Genomic DNA, 19813 nt, shown 5'->3' on the forward strand with positions numbered 1-19813 from the left:
AAAAAACTGTGAAACGAGAATTTTATATATTAGATCAGGCACTCTTCACTGACGGAGGTCGATAAACCAAAAATAAATGATATCTGGAATTGGATAAAAATTGATAACTGCTAAATATAATATGAACATTTTTAAAAAAAAGTACATTGATATAGCAGAAATAAAATTTTATGAGGTAGCCTGAAAGTATGAGCAGCTCAATGCTTCTCTACTACTTCTTGGGCTCAAACATTCGTCTAGCATGGTTTGTTGTTATTTACACTCAACTGAGTTATTCTTTCCTACAAGGCTCAGGTCTATATGAATGACCTAATGAACCAAACTTGAATGATGCGATTAACTCTTATTAAATATAGATTTCAGGTCTGAGTGAACAACTCCATTAATTGAAGATGATTTTTATAAACCATAGGCTACAGAATGCATTTTTATCAATAAATAAATTCTTAAAGGTGAAATTATATGCACAATACTAGAGATAGTCTCTTTGTTAGTAAATTACCAATACATACTAATTTTTTAATGGTACCAGGACATGAGTGATATGTATAGAATAACAAAAAATAGTCACCAATATTTGTGCAAATATACAAATAGCTTCAACGTCATAAATTCATTAATGAAATGGAATGAATAGGTAGGTTGCCCGATATTAGTACAATTCACATTTAAATGTTGATAATGGATAAGTTTCCCAAAATGTTCGTGGCAGGCGGTCTCACACCAACAAAAGCAGGATTTTTTGCTGTATAAGGTGAGACATACAAGACTTCCCAATAACGCTTTCAATCTTTGCTTTATAGCCATGATCACCAGCTGTAACTTCCATTGCAAACAAGCTTTAATTTTGATGGACTAGAACAACAGCAAATGAATATAGAGACAATGTAGGATGAAGATTCTTTCACATTTAACATTTGTCCAGCAGTCTCACAATAAATGGGGACCCAATTAAAATGATATACATAATTGGACACACAGATAAATACTAAGAGGATATAAATACTGCACGTATAAATGCATTAGAAAAAGCCTATAATAGGGTGGTTTCCTATTATTTTTTTATTGCTTTAATCGAAAGATTATTACTCCTGGAGTACGTATTTCACGCTTTTAGATTTTTAAATGACAACATCTATTTTTCGCGATTAAATGAAAAGTGAAAATTTTCAAGCGCGCGAAAACGCGATGCTGAAGTATGAATGCCGGGAAATATCTCCGTACGTCGTATTTCTGGTTCCCCCTCCCGCCCGGTGAGGTGACCTTGAGGCGAGGCTTAGCGCTGATACGTCGCAGGATGCTAGCGGATAGCTGAGTACCTTGCTGGATGGTAGCGCTTGGCTTAAAAAAGGTTTATTAATACCTTATCAAACGAAGAAAACTTTCCGAACTTAGCCAGTTTTAATAGGTGATTATTAAGACATGTTTCCCTGAGCTCTGTGCCTCATGCATGCATTGGTAACCTCAGACGATGTATAACTCCTATCCTCTCGTGTAGAAACTAGGTCCCTGTGACGTCATGCGGAGTGGAATCGCATGGGCGCCAATCTGGCCTTTTTCAAATGAGGATAAAATTTGACCCTTGCCATTCGTCTAAACCGGTATTTCAAAAACCAAATAATTATTGTATTATGAATACACTAATGGTGGGTAACGAATCGCAATCGATGCCTTTCGTTTTCTTTGATGAAGGAAACTACCCTATTTACTTGTCTTTAAAATAGGAAAAAAATATTGATCATACTAAAACTGTTCACTGTGATAATGGAAATAGCATTTATAATAATAGCTTTTGCTGCAATGACAGCATTGAATAATAATAGCTATTGCAGAAGGGATCACCTTAAATTCAAAGACATTTGAGTTAAATAAAAAAATCCTATTAAAATTTAATTTATCATCATTTAATACTCTTTTAAAGATAATTATTCATGTGAACCCTGATCATCAGAAATCCACAATTAGATGAATATAAAAAAGCACAATAATGACAACAATATATATATTTTCAATTTTTATTAAACATTTAATTCAACTACTCACACAGCATTATTATCAACATAAAAGAATAATTTTCAGAAGATTGATAATGAAATTTTTAGTATAGTAGACTTCAATTAAGATATTCTACACACCTTTCACTTGGTAAAATTAATACATTTTTGGAAAAAATTCTGACAGTGTAAAATTTTAATATTAACGCACATAAATCCAATTCTTTTTGCCTAAAACATTTTCTCTTTCAACGAAATACATTACTGTATTCTAATGTTCACTCTCAACTTAAAATAAAACCTAGCTTTTGGAAGGTGCACTGCCTGATATATTATCAGAGACTTGCTTATAAATTTCCTTACTCAAATTTTTCAAGGTTACAGGTAAAAACATAATAGAAGAAATGGTGAAAATAACTCCTCTGTTCCAATAGTGCTTGCACGCAGCCACAGCTTCTCTGGAATCAGGTACATCGACAACCTGAAAATTGAAGATCACTAAATAAAGTATACATATTTCACAGTACATAATTAATAACCTCAGTTTTCGATAATTTGTCACAGCAAAGGATTTGTCTATTTTATTAAAAATTATCTTATAAAAATCTCTGGAAAATTGATAACTGAGTTATATGAACTATATTTCAAGCATTATGACAATTGAAGCTTGATCAAGGTCAAGGCAATTTATAATTAATACACATTAAATATTCCTGTAATTTTCCCATGCGTAGTTACATATAACTAGCAAATAATATTGATCAAAATTCAATCAGACGAGAAAAAATAGCTACTAAAATTAATGATTAATGAAAAAATGGTAGATATAGAATGCCTTTCCCTTAAGCTACAATCTTGTTGCATTAGTAAACCTTGCACATTCAACGATAACAAGATCTGGATAAGCAGTAATTCAATCCATGTAGGGCCACCTGTGATATGTTGAAGGGTAAGAGGCAAGTAAAACGAAGTATATGTGATGGTGCTACAGTTAGAATGGACATGAGACATGAGAAATACATCACAATTTCCACCAATTGGTAATTCCCACAACATATTTTTCCATTACACTGGTCAAAAAAAAAACTTTTTTTCTGTCATAGACATGTTGTTGGGTGATCCTATAGGTGTTTTTTGTGCTGATTCCAAATCTGAGCTCAGATTTTTCCATCACATCTAGTTTTCTTAGGACAAGCAGATTAAATAAGGGCTAAAGGACGTCTCAGTTAATAAATCGTGATTTTTAAAAATGTGAAAAAATGTGTTCTTTCTTAGGATTTTCTTGCATGTTTAACGTTTGGCAAGTCCCTATTCAGAGTCCAGCAGTAATCTGATAACATATTGCTGAATTTTCCTTGGTGCCATTTTCCATGTTTTCCTGGTGGAAACGCTCACTGCATACATCACTAACAGCACCAAGGTTTGGTGGAAAAAAAGTAAAGGTGTGAGTAAAAAAATGAACTTTTAAATACATATTGCAATCCCTTTTTTGGTAGGATTTAATTAGATCAGCCACCTGATCACGATAATTTCAGCCATGATATTTCTTAGGAAATGTTCAAATACATTTTTGAATGCGTTTCACACGCTTTTTTTTCCATTGAACTCAATTGCTGTTGAAATTTCAAATACTTCAGCATTCCCTAACCTGTGGCCCATAACAAATTCCTTCTTTGACCCTTGCCTCACTGACTTTAGGAATCTCAATTCCTCATCCTCTCTTTCTTTCACCTCAACCATTTCTAATTCCCAGATTACCTTCCTTGATGTCAATATCTCTCTTGTCAATAACAAATTTCTCACCTCTGTCCATGTAAAACCCACGAATAAGCAGCAGTACCTTCAATTTAGCAGTTATAATCCTTCCCACACTAAATGCTCCCTTCCCTATTCCCTTTCCATTTGAGGGTTACATGTGCCAGTCATTTCGTGTTTGCTTCTTCTCCACCCGAAATATTCATTCTCATCGCATGCTTGGTCTGTTTCTCTGTAAATGAAGGTAATTAAATTGCATAATTGTTTGTTAATTATTAAAAATAAATGCTGCTATTGATACTTGTGTCCCGACCTTTCATTTGTCAACCTGTCACGGTTCCCCGGATGAGGACCTATTTCACGACCTGATTTACGTTAGCCTGGTATTAGTTTAGTAGTGGTGTAGACCGAGGGATGGTGCCCATACGGGTACAACAGTCAGCTGGTTGTCAGTCAGTACATTCATCCCTGAGACAAAGGTACTGGATCATCAATGGCAAGAATTTGATAAAGAAAATTATTCATCAGTGCTTGACATGCTAAAAGTTGAAGGCAGAGGCAGCAAAACAACTTATGGGGCAACTTCCACAATATACGGTTACAGCTGAAAGACCATTTTTAAACACAGGAGTGGATTGTGCTGGGCCATTGCTTATCAAGTCTGGTTCATGGAGAACTAAAACAAAGGTGAAATGTTATGTCACCATATTTATTTGTTTGGCATCCAAGGCGATTCACTTAGAAGTTGTGAGTGATATGACACGCCAAGCTTTCCTCGCCGCATTGCAAAGATTTATTTCAAGACGAGGAAGGTGTTCCAAGATATACAGTGATAATGGTTCAAACTTTGTAGGTGCCGCTAGAGAACAACGAGAATTAGCTGAGTCTATCCTAGCAGTTCAACAATCAAGCATCATACAGGATTATATTGCTCAAGAAGGCATCCAAGAAGGCAAGCACTTTATCCCTGCGAGAGCTCCACACTTCGGAGGCATCTGGGAGGCAGGAGTAAAATCAGTGAAACATCACTTGAGAAGGGTTATGGGAACCAACTGTCCAACGTTTGAAGAGCTAGCAACCGTTTTAACTGAAATAGAGGCATGCCTTAATTCCCGACCAATAACACCTTTATCAAATGATCCCAATGATCCCTTGCCCTTAACACCTGGTCACTTTCTCATCGGAGCTTCCTTTACTTCCCTTCCTGAGCCAGATCTGAGCGATACTCGAGTTGGTTTGCTTTCCAGGTGGCAATTACTCCAAGCAAAAAGCAGAACTGGTCAAATGATTATTTGACACATCTGCAACAGCGAGCCAAGTGGTCAAGGGAATCCAGCAACGTTCGCCCTGGCATGGTGGTGTTACTCGAGGACGACAATACACCCCCATTGACTTGGAAGCTTGAGGTTATCGACGAGGTGCATCCTGGGGCTGATGGACTTGTTAGGGTGGCCACAGTGCGGAACTCAAAAGGAACATTTAAATGTCCCATCACAAAACTGGGTCCCCTCCCTTCACAAAATGAGAAAAGGGAATTTTAGTCCCTTTTGGCGGGCGGTATGTTTGGACCTTAGGGTTGGGGTGAATGGAGGGCGCGATGATGGATGTATGAGTGGAGGACTGGGTTAGGGGCCTTCGGCATGGTCAGGAGTGGAGGCCCAAGGGTGACATGATTTAGTGTGAGGGCTGCACACTCAGAGACAGAGACAAGGAGCAGTGTTCGGTGTGACATCAACCGAGAAGTATCTATTCTGTGATGTGAACCATTTATATTTGTTAATACAGTCCACTAAGTATCTTTACGCGATTTTCATTTCATTAAAGTTACCAACCTTGGACAAGTCGGTTTGAAGACGCGTACTAAGTATCGAACATTTTTTGGTCCTTTAAAAACTCAACTGGTTTTGACCTTTTCAGGTCTTTATCAAGAGGCTTACTATAAAGATAATGACCTGAAAAGGTGGAAACCAGTTGGGTTTTTAATGCATACTGAGTGGAATACAACAAAGTTTATTTTTGTGTCCATAATACATATATTTATTAATTATAATACTCATGCAGACGATAAATAAGTTTAACCTGTGTGGCCTTTGTGTCAGCGCTTGGCGATGCTTTTTTGTCAAATGCCCTGTGAGTGATTGGTTTCATCCAAATGGATGAAAATTTAGAACCTGTCCTATCCATTAGGACAAAACAATTTTGGTCCAAATGACAGGACCAAAAGCCAGTTGGATGAAATTTTGACCATGGAACACGGTACGCGTCAGTTGTATCAAAATTGGTTGCAAATATTTTGATGCAAATTTGACTGTGGGACATCGGCTTAAAGAAATATATTGAGACTAGTGATGGGTCGATTCCAAAATTTTATCGATTCCGATCCCGATTCCGATTCTGACATTTCGATTCCGATTCTACCGATTCCATCGATTCTGATGCCATAAGCTCCAAGAAAAATATCACTTAATTCCAGGCAACAAGAAAACCACTTTAAAAAATATTACTCTGTGAAAGAGTCAGTCAAACAAAAGCATCTTTCATATCATCACTATGTAATTAAAATATAATAGCTAAATTTCAAAACAGAACATTCCTGAAAAGTGATGTTACATGATAGGTATTACTTTTGAATATTAACACTCATGTTTAAATTTAAAATAAAAGTATCTCCTTTAATATCTATCTTTTATTGATAATATCTTATCATTATCAATAATGTCTCACAAATTTAGTCTCCTTTTACAGACTTTAAATTTTTGCTCAGATATAAAAGCATCTTCACTCTGTCAGCTGACAGGAATTTGGTGGTGCATTCATCTCTGATAAATAAGCTTCCACTTCAGCTTCAACAGTGTTTGCTATGGTGACTTTGGGTACTTTTCCAAATGCATAACTGTATCTTGACCATATACCTGTCACAGGCTCCCTAGTCTGCATTTGCTCCTTTGGAATATAAAAGGGATTTCCAAGTAGCACTTTTTGATCTCGAGTCGAGTTTAAAATTACTCGCAAGTATCGAGTCAAGTATGATAATTTCTGAACCAGGCAATACAGCAATGCATACTACAATATATTCTACTCCAATTTTCTATGATGAATTTCTAGCCTAATGTAAAAAGGAAAATATAATGAGGATCGTGCCCTATAATGAGCCCTGAGTATTGTAATTTTCACAGCTATAATAAAGATTACATACTAAGTATATGAATCATGTAATATTTGGCCCTTTCAAATTCTCAAGCAGAAAATCCAATTATTCTATATGCTCAGCCAGCAGGTTTTGACATCTTCATGTTACAGTATTACTGCCTGCAGAAAATTGGCTTTTGCTACACACTTGTGTGACTGGGAAAGTACTTTCCTACCAAAATTGCAAGATTTTGGAGACTTTGGAATTTTTATTGAAAATAATATCAACGATTTATTTGGACCTTGAATCTTCATGGAATTCAAATGGACGAAGCGAACGAACTATATAGAACTAAACTTGAATTTTGTAGAGCCAAAAAAATTCTATACTTCGCACGTCATTTAATCAGGGTTAAAGTCTCTTGCTTTTTTAAGTTCAAGAAATAAACTAAACGCTACAAATGAATATCACATCGGACGGATGCAGTAATAAAAAAGGCTAAAAGATGCCTTGTGATATGAAAACTCCCCCTTCCGCGCGACTCACCTCGGCGAAGGTGGAAAGGGAAAAAGGGTATCAGTTGTTGCCTTTCGTGGAAACAGTTCATTTTTCTGTCTCTTAAGCATGCGGACTTAATTTCTTCATTTTACTTCAATACCCGAGCCATATTTCTTATGCGTGGGATGGTTCCGAAAATATCCAATCCTTAGTATTTTCTTTCGAGTAATGCGCTATATGGCCTATTCGATCTATACATAATCCTTTTCAACATTCTCAGTTTAGTGTTTTCAGTCAATTAATGCTTTACACGACGATTTTCAAGACTAATGTTTTGAAAAACTTGAAAAATCGGCCTCAGTTACCGAGCCTCAGAGGTCCGCGGCGTGTAGGTCAGCCTTGACGCGCGATTAAAAAATCGCTATAATTTCCTTCGTCGCAAACTTTTTTCCAAGATTTCTACTTAGTAATCTTTAGAAATCTCTACTTTATATTGTGGTTCAAATTTTCCGAGTTATTGTTTCCGTAAACGAAAGATAATATCTACTTTATGTCAAATTTCACGTGAAAAACGGGTCGGCCATTTTGCGTTGTAAAACCAGACAGATGAGAGCCAAAATCTTCAAAAGTCATTGAAAATATAGGGAAAGCACCAGGTCAAAGGAATATTGCGTTTCTTTATTCCATTAAACTCATACCAACGCAAAACCACCTGGATAAATTCAAAGATTTTTGAGGAAAAACAATATCTCGCGTGGCATTGAAAAATTGGTCATGTTTGGGCCTCTGTATCTCACTAAAGGGTCGTATTTACGTAAAACGGCATATAAATCTATATCTGGTAATAATTTATGAGTATTTACGCTAAGTTTCAAGTCTCTATCCCCAAAAAGGTCATTTTGGACTTCATTCCAGCTTTTTCCGATTTCGGACAAGTGCGCGCCGGGTAGGAAGACGATCGGCCGCCGCGGCTGCCGTAAAGGTATTCGGCGCCCATGTCGACTACATGGCTGCTATTATGGATAAGCGTTGCAAAAAATAGCATACGCTATTCTGCGGGTCATTATAGCAACGACCCCGTATTATGAATGAAGCGTAGTAATAATTTTGTTCGGAATAGCAGCATGCTATTTCTTGCGCGAGCTATTTGGAAGCTCCGCCTCTTCCCGTATGAAAAACTTTCTGAACAGTTTGCGTAACCAATGAGGGAGAAGATATTTTATATATTTTTCTGTATTTTACGGAATATTGACTTGAAATTATAAATAATTGCTTTATTTACATTTAAAAATTATATTAAACCTTGGAAATATATAATACGCTTTGAAAATCTCATTTAAGAAATCAGCTGTTTGTTGTGGTTGTGATAATTTCCCAATGTCAGACAGGTGGGTTAGGTCATAATTTCGTTGTTATAATGATGATTTATCGGACATAAATATTCAATGATTTACCTATATCCGATCGGTCCTTTACCGTGAGATATATGCTATGCGAAATAATCATTGAAAGCTAAATATGTTTGATTTTCTTCGTAAATGTGTTAGGCTTCGAAGTCTGTTTGTTGCATATCAGAATTAATATGTATCAACTTTTATTGTATTGCTCGTGACGATATCGTTTTACTGTATGAACTAGAAGCTTTCGTTTCTAATGTTATCTATATATTATATGACTCCCTAATTTCAGTGTTCATTCTCTGTTTAGGAAATGAAGTAGGTGGCAACGTCACAGCTGTGCTTTCATGTATTATGATGGAATAGTATCGATATTTCAGCTGCATATTTGGAAAAAGCAGAGGGAGGTGATGGTGAATTTGAGGATGGATGGAACAGCTGTGAAAAAGTGAATCTAGCAATAGTGAATCGTGTGGAAAGTGCTGTTGTGTCAGTTATCATTGTTTTCGTATCAGCTGATTTTATTGTGTGCTCACTGAAATTTTTGATAGACCCTGAACTGTGCCGATAAACTGAAACTTAATTGTGTGAATAACTTACTTGTCTATAGAGGAAACAATTTGTATTCAATTCCACATGATATATATTGCATTAATGATGTAGTGCATGGATATTCCATTAAACGTTTGTGGTGAATCATATTTGTTCGGAAACTTTATTGGTGTTCGGAGAAATCCTTTGTTTTCAAGCAAGTAATTCAAGTCGACTGCCCGTGTTTATAATTTAGTAAATTTTTAGTTTTAATTGTAGAAGGCAGCGAATTGTGGGGAAAACAATTTCGACTCGTTGCATGTATTTGTATATGCTGTCCAATTGAGGAAATGAACGGCTGATCAAAGTATATGGTATTATTATGGTAATATATGGTTTTCAGTGAAAGCTATAACTATTAATATATTTGGCGAGTTAGTGTGTTAACACAAGCTTGAAATTTTTCAAGAGTCGACCTCATAGCCTACATTGAGGATATTTTTAGTAGCAAGTCAAGTGATGAAATAAAATTATGAATTGTAAATATGAATAAAACACGTAAAATTTGGGCTAATGGTAGTAATTCTTTGCATTAATTGTTATAGTTTTCGTACTGTCGATGAAGCAAGCTTGTGCTTCATATATTAAGCTCGAATGTTAATTCCAAACCAAATCTTTAAATCTAGTTAAATATTCATCACTTATGCTACTATTATTTAATTAAAATAAAGCTGATATCATTTTATTTTTGGCTATTATTCCATTTTTCATTGCTTGATTAGGTTACTTTAACCTCAGAAAAACAATTCGACATCGCAATGCGCACGTTTTCTGGTTGCAATACCGAATTGCTCGGCATCGAAGACCGCGTAATATTATAGCAAGCCTACCGGTTGCAATTCGCCGTTCATAATAGTAAATAGCAACGGGCCTATGCTATTCTGAGAATTACGTCTTCCGGTGTAGTAAAAACACGAATTGCAACCGTTCGTAATACCAAATAGCATAGGCGTTGCAATACGCTATATTATAGCAACATCGGTTGCAATAATGAAGAATAGCATGATGCTATTCCATCCATAATAGCAGCCTATGGCTGTATTCGGCAAGCTGAAACTACCAGGCCAAGGCATTAGGATGACTTATCGGCTTTAAAAACGGCATTATAACACGAGTTTCATGATAGCGCTTCCTGTCGGCAGATCGCTGGACCTACTATACTCGAAAGCTCTATAACCTTAACTACTCGACTCGACATTCGTAATGCTACTCGAAACGCTCGAGTCGAGTACCAACTACTCGACTCGACTTGAATTTTCGAGTACTCGCACAACCCAGGAAGATATGTGTTTTGTTATCACGATTACGAGGCGCGAAAATTCAAATGACTTTTGGGAACGCGGTCGTATATTTTGTGGTTTGAAGTACTACTGGAATCGGAATCGATTTTTCACCTTGGCAAGTACTCGTTTTCGATTCCGGTTCTTGGCCGAGAATCGAGGAATCGAAGAATCGAGGAATCGAACCGACCCATCACTAATTGAGACCCAATTTTTAGTGCTTCAATCTAATGATGTCTTTTTTTACTCTTTTTTTCTGATGCACAGAATTAAAGGAGTACTTTCAAATCACAAATTCCAAATACATACATTTAAAAAATTTAAGTTCGAGTTGGCAAAATATTTAGCAGAAAAAATTGAAGGATGACTGGGTTTTAAAAATAATGATATGAAATTGACTTGTAATTCCACAAAAAAAAGTGGTGCAGAAGATGCTATGAAAGCATAGCACTGAAACCAAGGATATCAAGGAATACACAAATGAATCATCCATCTTTTTTAATCACCCAATTTCCTCTCATTAACCACCATTCCATAGTCACAGATGATAACTCTACTGTGCCAACTTGGACTACCCTTCCAATAATTCTATTAAATATGTAGCATAGCACTGTAAGCAGCAGGGTACCTACTGAAAATGTTTTGTAGATATTGATTTATCCAGCAAGTATTTCTTCTTGTGTCCAAGATAAGCCAGTAGTGTTTACTATTACACCTGAGGAAGACTCTTTTAACACATGATTCAAAGATTTTCATTGTTTCACACATGAATAGACAGCTAGTGATGGAGTCATGCAATGGATTTCACTCCTATGAAAAATGAACATACAAATTTACAACAGCAACATAATTATGGAAAATATCTGCTTTAACACATGAGTAGTAGTAACTTGTGTTTTTGGCAAAAGGAGGCTTCCTCCATGTAATATTGAACGTTCCTGAGGTTTTTCAATGTTTCACTTAATATGAAATCATTTCTAAATTGAAAGTATTTTGCACCATATATGCAACATTTCAAAATTATTAAAAGTATTTGTGACAGAACATGTAAAACTTGAATCAACTCTAATACAAATAATCATTGTTCATCTAATCGAGGAAATTAATTATTTACATGATTAATAAATGTTTCCATGTGATTTACAATATATTTATCAAAATCCCTAAGTTCTAAAAAAATTCTAATAAACTTTCCTCCAGTTTAATAACTTCATTGGTAGCCAACCATGAAATTGTTTTTTTTTTTCATGTAAATGATGAATAAAAAATTGTTTTCCTTAAGTAATCTATCTGTTAGCAGGCCATTATGATGTACAGACCTTTCTCACACAAAAGTTAAACAACATTAAGGCCAACAAGGTTTTTTGAAGGGTTGACCAGCATTGCTAGTTCAGATTTTATTCTTATATGTACTTTAACCAGACTTTTGAAATTCCCTTAATTTACAGAAAACTAAAAATAATTAAAATTATAATTAATGACAACTTCATTTCCCAGAAACTGTCAAAATTCTTTTCATTGCCCACTAACCAAATCTTCAACAGCACGTTTTTTTCAATAAAAGGAATATTTTGTGCATTGAAATTTCAAAATATTTTAATTTTCGAAGAATTAGATACACAACACTGCCTGCAGAGGTATCAGATTAATAATTACTAATCCTAAGAATTATTTGGCAGGGAATATACATATATACACTGTGCATTCTGAAAGTAATGTAATTATTTTCCTAAAAAGTAATTTATAGAACAGATATGAAAAAATAATTTCAATTCTTCAATGCACTATCCTAGGGCCTCCACAGATTTTTTCCTGTGACTCTGCCATGACCAGTACATGCCCTTATAAGCTTATTTTGGGGCCTCTAGCAAAGTCTTCGTCATAGCTGACTGAATCTCTTCCATGTATGAAAAGTGGGTTCATTTCAGGGCTGCCTTAATCCAAGGGAACAGAAACAAGTCTGCTGGGGCCACTTCAGGACTATAGGAGGGGGAGGGTAAGCGTTTGAACCTGGTGTTTGGCCAAGAACCCATGGATTCTTCGAGCGTTGTGGCAAGTTGCATTGTTGAGACTGAGTAGCCAGGTGTCGGAGATGTCTTTTCTAATACTGAAGACCCTCTTTCGGAGTCATTCCAGCATCCATGTAATTGACAGCATTAACTATCTGCAATTCAAAATCACATTACTTTCGGAATGCACGCTGTTCACATCAAATTCAGTTCAGTGAATCTGAGTTCTTTCAAAAGGAAGATAAAGAGCAGATGGAGGAATCGGGGCACCATCAAAGCTACATGATTCAAACCACAGCTTCAGTAGGTGGTCTTAGATCAATATGGGAGAGCATCTTCATTCTATCTTAAGTCAATGCTTGTCCCTGAATAAGACTGAGGATTTCCAGGACCAGAATTTGGATGCTCAAAACCCTCTTTGACAGACATACAATACTTCACCTTGTGCATGTTTTTTTTAATTTCCATACTACCAAAAACAGCTCTATACGGCCTTTTACATCGGTGTTATTAACATGTTAACAGTGTAAAATACACAAACAACCATGCCCTGGATAGAGATAACTTAACCAGGTGGGACTCGAACGTATGACCTCCATTTGGCAGGTGAGGTCTTTACCCTGCCGCCACCAAGGCCAGTCGGTTTGTTTGTGTTCGAGATAATTTTACCATAGGAGGCATTTTTTTTGCACAATGGAATGAAATATTAGGCGCTAACAAGTAAAAACCAGGATGCAAATGTTTGGAAGAGGAAACTTGTTTGGTCAATTGCGACTAGGTCCTTCTGAAAGAATGAAACTAGGGCGGCACCAATGATGAGAACAGGTGTGCCAGCTGGAATAGAAGCAATCAGTTAAAATTTTCCAGAGGCTAGCTTTGAATTACATTCTACTCGACCTAAAGCCAAAAGCACTTGACATTGCACAGGCCCAAGGATGCTGGGATAACAGGATTTCCATGATCAAACCCAGAAACTGCCTCAGCCTGAATGACATAACGCATGGACTTCTTCAAGGTTTGTTTGGGTTCATTTTTAAATTGAATGGCAAGTCATGACTTCTGGCAAAAAGAATCGAAACATCGATGCAAGTCGACTGCTACTACTTTCTATATCCCTTCCAAGATTTTAGACTTTCCTGATTATATTTTTTGATCATTTCAATTGATTTTTGGTCATCCTCATCAGAATTACATACAGAGCTGTGGAAATATGTACAGTAAAAATAAGAAGAAATAAGTTTATGTATAGTGAGTACCGGATGAGAGGCTTCTAACAATACTTCTTTGCAAATCATAAATGAGATTTTCCAAGTTTCGTCACAATTTGAGTTGGTGAATTCCAAAACCTATTTGTGGGGTTGAATTGATATGGAATGGCCCTTTAAAGAGTGCACTTAGTTAAATAAGATAAAACTAATGGATATGTCAAACATCCAGTTCAACTTTATCCATTTAAATGCTACCAGCAACTGCCTTCTCACAACATACAATTTTAGCTATAATGCTCATACAAATATGTACGTATGTACTTTCTCAAACTGAAGTCCAACATAAAATCCTGAGTAGGATACGAAAGTCATTGGAAGATGACATAGAAGGATTTCTCACAGGAAGGAAGAACTTCCATCAACTATGGGACTGCACTGCATTTATTCAACAGGATAGATTTAATTGCTAATTGGCTAAAGCAATAGCTTCCAGGATTATCAAAGCTTCATAAAAATGAACTGAAAGATCTTGAAAAAGATCTTGCAGCTTAACTGAAACAAAATATAAAAATTTGAAAACAGAAAAATTTTCCATTGTGTTTAGATAACGACATATATAAAACAATAATTATTTATTCAAATTGGTTGAAAAATAAGCATACTGTAATGCATAATTTTATACAGGTATATATAAATTTTTGACAATACTGATTGTAAGTGGAATAAATTATTTAAGGTGAAGTTATTTTAATCTCATCCAGCCTCTGGGATGGGATTTAATTAAATGTCCGCAGCTCTTGAGGGGTTAACGGTCAGAGGTCTACCCATACAAAAAAAATCTGTGCTGTGACAGCACTAAATCTGTACTGTAACTGGACTAAACTGTGTTTAGCACAGTTCCACATTTCTGTGCTAGACTGTACTATGCCAGCTTAAATTTGAGAAGACTGTACTGTAACAGTGCTGAATCACTGTGCTGGAACTGTGCTAGAGCACCGACTGCACTGTGCCTGGGCTGGGTAACATGACTGGAACTGCACTAAGGCTCAAACTGCACTTTGACAGGACTGGATAACATGACTGGAACTGTACTATGGCTCAAACTGCACTGTGACTGCGCTGGATAACATGACTGGAACTGTACTTTGGCTCAAACTGGACTGTGACTGTGATGGGTAACATGACTGGAACTGTACTTGGGCTCAAACTGGACTGCGATAGGGCTGGATGGTTACTTTCACCAGTCATTGACGGGAGGAAATATTTACTATATCATTTCATAATACGATCAATTATCATTTCCATGCGAGAAAATGAATGCATAAAATATTTAAAAATTGTAGTTGACATTACTGCAGCAATGCATAGCTCCAACTTGCTTATTAATTTTGATAATTATGGTCAAAAGAACAACTTCCGCAGATACTCTACCATCTTTGTTGCACAGCATTGGCGTTGTACCATTATTTGTTTACGTGATCTCATCCTAAGAATTCTACGCTATTCGACAGATACTTCAATATAAGATTGAGGCAAAGAACGTGAAGAAGTGAACGTTACATCACTTACATCGAAATTAGCTACGTAGCTGGGAATTTTTCTTGCAGGTGAAGAGATATTGTAGATTTCGCTGAAATACGTGTGGCTTGCGATGAATTAACTTTCCACGATTGATTCTGGCGACGCACAATCCACTTCTTGCAAAGCACGAGAGAGTTGAAAAAAATACATATATTTATAATAACTCTGTTAAGAGCACGGAAACAACTAAAGATCTTCGGTATTCTATTAAAACTGACCTCAAATTAGCTGAATAGAATATGCTGAATATATGTTATCACAATGGAGTGCAGTTTGCGTCGTGGCTACTGGGGGTAAGTACATACTCAATTTCTCTAAAATTAATTCAGACAAATTCAAACAGTCACTTTTTGACAGAACACTTAATATCAGATACAAGTTTGTGATGTGTGTTTTTTGTAATTTCAGGAAAGCAGCCAAAGAGGCGAATGGATTGAGCAGCCATGCCATACCAAGACTTTTCTGTCATTTTTATGCATCTAATCATAACCATATTTTTATATAATAAATTTCTTTTGTTTTCATATCTTATTGTCATTTATTGTGCTCCATTAACCCGGTAACGCCTGAATTAAAAAGTTTCTGCGATTTTTGTGGTAATCATATATTTTAATAAAATGAAATTCTGAGTCATTCAGTGCAAATTTTATTCTTTTAGCACTAATAGTTACCGAGATACAGCCTGGTACCATATGGTACCGCTAGGCATTTAAGCGGTCAAAAAATCTCAATTTGAAAAACATTTCGGAAATCACATTTTTAAGCCCAAAACGTTAAATATTTTTTGTTTACTGCAAAATACATTCATTTTCATCCAAATTTATGCTAAAATATCGATATTATTCAATTAATTATTAAATATTAGTGATTATAAAATAGAAGTTATGTATAATTGAAGTAGAAATCAAGAATAACATGATTTTAGCGTTTCACTCAGTCGTTGCCGCACATCCCTTAGCGAAAAAACTGTTGAAATTTCAACAGTTAATTGGGACCACTGTTGAAATTTCAACAGTTAATTGGGACCACTGTTGAAATTTCAGCAGTTAATTGGGACCACTGTTAAAACTGACAGTAACTGTTAAAACTAACAGCAACTGTTAATGCTAACAATAACTGTTAACTCCAACAGTAAATAATGAATCCAACAGTTATTGATAAATTCAGCAATTACTGTTGAATTCAGAAGTTACTGTTGGATTCAACAGACACAGTTGGATTCAACAGATACAGGGATGGAAATGAACAAAGCAGTCACTGCACTGCATTTCAAGCATTCTGTTCTTATTCTCCTGGTTCAGTTTTCAGTTGCATACCGTCCCCGCTTGGGCTTAGATTTTATTAGGTGGTTGTGCCCGTCGAACCTATTTCGTCAGGGGCACTGGAAAGAAGATAGGCCGCTGTCAGTTGAATGCGTTATTTGAAACATGAATCAATTACAAATCTATTTCTTTAGCTATTTACTCCATTTCAGTTGCACTTGTGGTAAATTGTGCACGTCCTTGATATTTTAGGGGATCCTTGTATCCAGCTGTGACCATACTACTGCCCATCGGAACTCAAGCTGAGTTATGATTTTTCAGGATTTCCGCATCAGCATCCATGCTTTGTGTGTCATTGCTTCTAGAATCCAAGTAAAAATGGACCACGACCATTTTGTCGCCCTCACTCTATCTTTCCCAATTCCTTTTTCGTAGGCTTTCACTTTCCTTAGTTTTACGAAGTAGCTATCTGAGCTATTGATGCACCACACTTTCTAGCCAAACCTAATTGGCCTCCCCTGCATGAATTGCTAACAGCCATGTTTTCCAAAAGAGAACATTATCGACTCATTGAAACTCAAGGACTACTTTTCTCTGAAATTTTAGCCGATTCTTTCTTTTGCCATGCCCATAAAAGGATGCATTTTCCACATCTTATCTGATTTACCCATAGCTGTGTAATCACAACAATGAATAAACCAACGAATTTGTAGAAATCTGTCACGTCTTGTGTAATAAACAAGATTATTTCTGGCGTTTAGTGCTGCCTCACAATAGTGCCTTTTCCTGGATGTCGCTTTAGGCCAACTTTTAAAAAGAACTGCAACAAATATTTTCAGTACCTCATGTGTTATATTTGGGTCATAATAGTTGCAGAATTGTACACACCTATTCGACTCTAACACTTATTGTTAGTGCGTAAGGGCATTTTCGTCAAAGAGCAGTTCAAATGTTCTGGTTGGGGATGCTTCATGAAATAGTGAGTTGGTAATCAGGATTACGAGAAATCCTTTCATGCTTTACGATCTCTTCATCATCAAAAATGCGTCCATCCTCCCTATTTTCATACCTATTGGGTGCTTTACGGCTCGCTCCAGTTTCACTACACTTTTGAAAATTCTCAGACATTTCTTGAGATAAACTCGGCTGATTGTCCACCTTTTCGAACAACAACTTCAAATTCGAGCGAAATTGGTGTCCACTCATTATTCAATTTTCCTCAGTCAGAAGGAAGGTATTCATCCTCTCTTTGCAGCAGCTCATGCTACATTATAAGCAGTATGTGTAAATTATTTCGGTTTTACTAGCACATGAAAGTGTGCAAAGTATCTGAGTGTGATTGAGATACGAAAGACAAAAATAATTCAAAGGATTAGAATGCTTCTTGTCGAAGTGATGCCTTTCGCGTGGTCGTCGTCGCTTGCTGCCAGCCGTCATTGAATTTTCCCCTTAGCAAGCCCCCTTATTCACCATCATACCCCCTTCCTATTTGAGTACATGGATACTCTTCTTATTCATCATTCTAAATAGGGTTCAGGTATGCAATAATACCTCCTACCTCTTCAACCCTCGTGAGGGTACGAGATTCTGAAAAAATGCGGACAATTTAGGGCCTTATGTACTTGGATGATGTCCTTATAATAAAAAATTAACTTATGTACACATTTTATATGCGTAATAACATTTACATAATGCAAAATTTATGATATAAATGATGAAAAATAAATAATTGTAAAATAAAGAACTGTTAGAAAACGAAAACAACAGAAATATTCATATTTACGCTTTCCACCAAAACACTGTAGTGCAAGCGCCTAGCGGTACCATATGGTACCACCAAAATGGTTTGCATCATAACATCCCAAATATTAGGCTCACATAAAAACACCATACTTAATATGAAATGTACATGTTATGACAACCATAATTACATGAAAACATCTTCGTATTATGAGTGCATAAGACGCAAGTAAAGAAAATGGAAATGCTTGCACCAAAAAATTCCTTTTTTTTCGGAAAGCTGAAAATTCTCAATTTTCAAACGGCTCTAAATACATTAATTTCAGCTTTGAAAAAGCAAACTTTTCGGGATAATGTAAATAAAAACATTCTTATTATGTTTAAGCTCTCAAAAACCCAAATAAATTACGATAAGTGACAAAAAAGTTACGTTTAGCATTGTGCTACCGGCTGGTACCATATGGTACCGCTAGGCGTTAACGGGTAAAGTTAGAACTTAAGCTTCATAAACAAAAACTATCGAGGTGTACATTTGTGTGGCAACTTGACAAATAGCACAGAAGTAAATTTAGGTGGTTTTCATGAAGTGTCAGTTGATGTGCAGAATAGGGTTTGTCAATTTTTCTCATTGGACCTAAGTGCTTCGATATCAATGTTTTGAGTACTATCAACTTTGTTTATATTAAGAAAATGTAACATAAAAAATTCAGTAAGTGTCTTTTAGGAATGAGGTCAGGTCTATCTTTCCTTTGACTAATCAACATTCGAATGAGTGCAGTCATTTTCAATGGGTGCATCCAAGGGGAGTGATCGCTCCTTGATCAGTGAGCACTTTGGTGGGGAACTTGAAATGAAAAACATTTAATATGGCCTCCAGCACTTGTGTACTTTCGTGGCTGCAAAATATCCTTTAATTCCTGTAATAAGTTCATAGTTGTGACTCTGTCCCAAATATATATAACTCTAAATGTACCGGCCTTAACCCATTTATGCCTAGTGTTCCATTTTTGGAACACCTGACGCGACTTTCTAATTTACTGACTACGACTCATTGCACACCGATATGTCATGGTTTTTCTTTCTATGCCTCTTTATAAAGGTATATTGCACTACGGGGTGCAAAGAATTAGTCAGTTTTGCCAACCCATTGCAGCCAGTGTGTTGAGAAATATCGGTCATTTTTTTCAAGGCAGTTTTTCCGTGACCATCTCTAATGTTATATTAATAACTATTTGCCATTACGCCCAAATGTTGTAAATTTTTCCCTGCATGTTCAGTAATAGTTAACCTACAGTCCTCAGTAAAGAAATTTTTGAAACAACGTATTTTGTTTTAGTTATAAGCTTTTATTTAACAGTGTTCCATTTT

The 19813-nt window shown here is 36.0% G+C and overlaps 1 protein-coding gene across 3 annotated transcripts in view; it reads right to left on the minus strand.

The window, feature by feature from the left end:
• Positions 1-2001: 2001 nt before the first annotated feature.
• The window catches only part of LOC124160091, a 28591-nt gene continuing 10779 nt past the window's right edge, over positions 2002-19813 (minus strand). For 2 of the 3 annotated variants that reach the window (XM_046535815.1, XM_046535828.1), the window contains exon 3: positions 2002-2475. In XM_046535815.1, the coding sequence (XP_046391771.1) occupies positions 2296-2475 (180 nt within the window). In that variant the 3' untranslated portion in view covers positions 2002-2295. Of the gene's footprint in view, positions 2476-11277; positions 11456-19813 lie in introns of all 3 variants that reach the window. The other variant, XR_006865074.1, reaches the window with a different exon arrangement.

This window comes from Ischnura elegans, chromosome 1 (genome assembly GCF_921293095.1).
Source record: "Ischnura elegans chromosome 1, ioIscEleg1.1, whole genome shotgun sequence".
Lineage (NCBI taxonomy): Eukaryota > Metazoa > Arthropoda > Insecta > Odonata > Coenagrionidae > Ischnura > Ischnura elegans.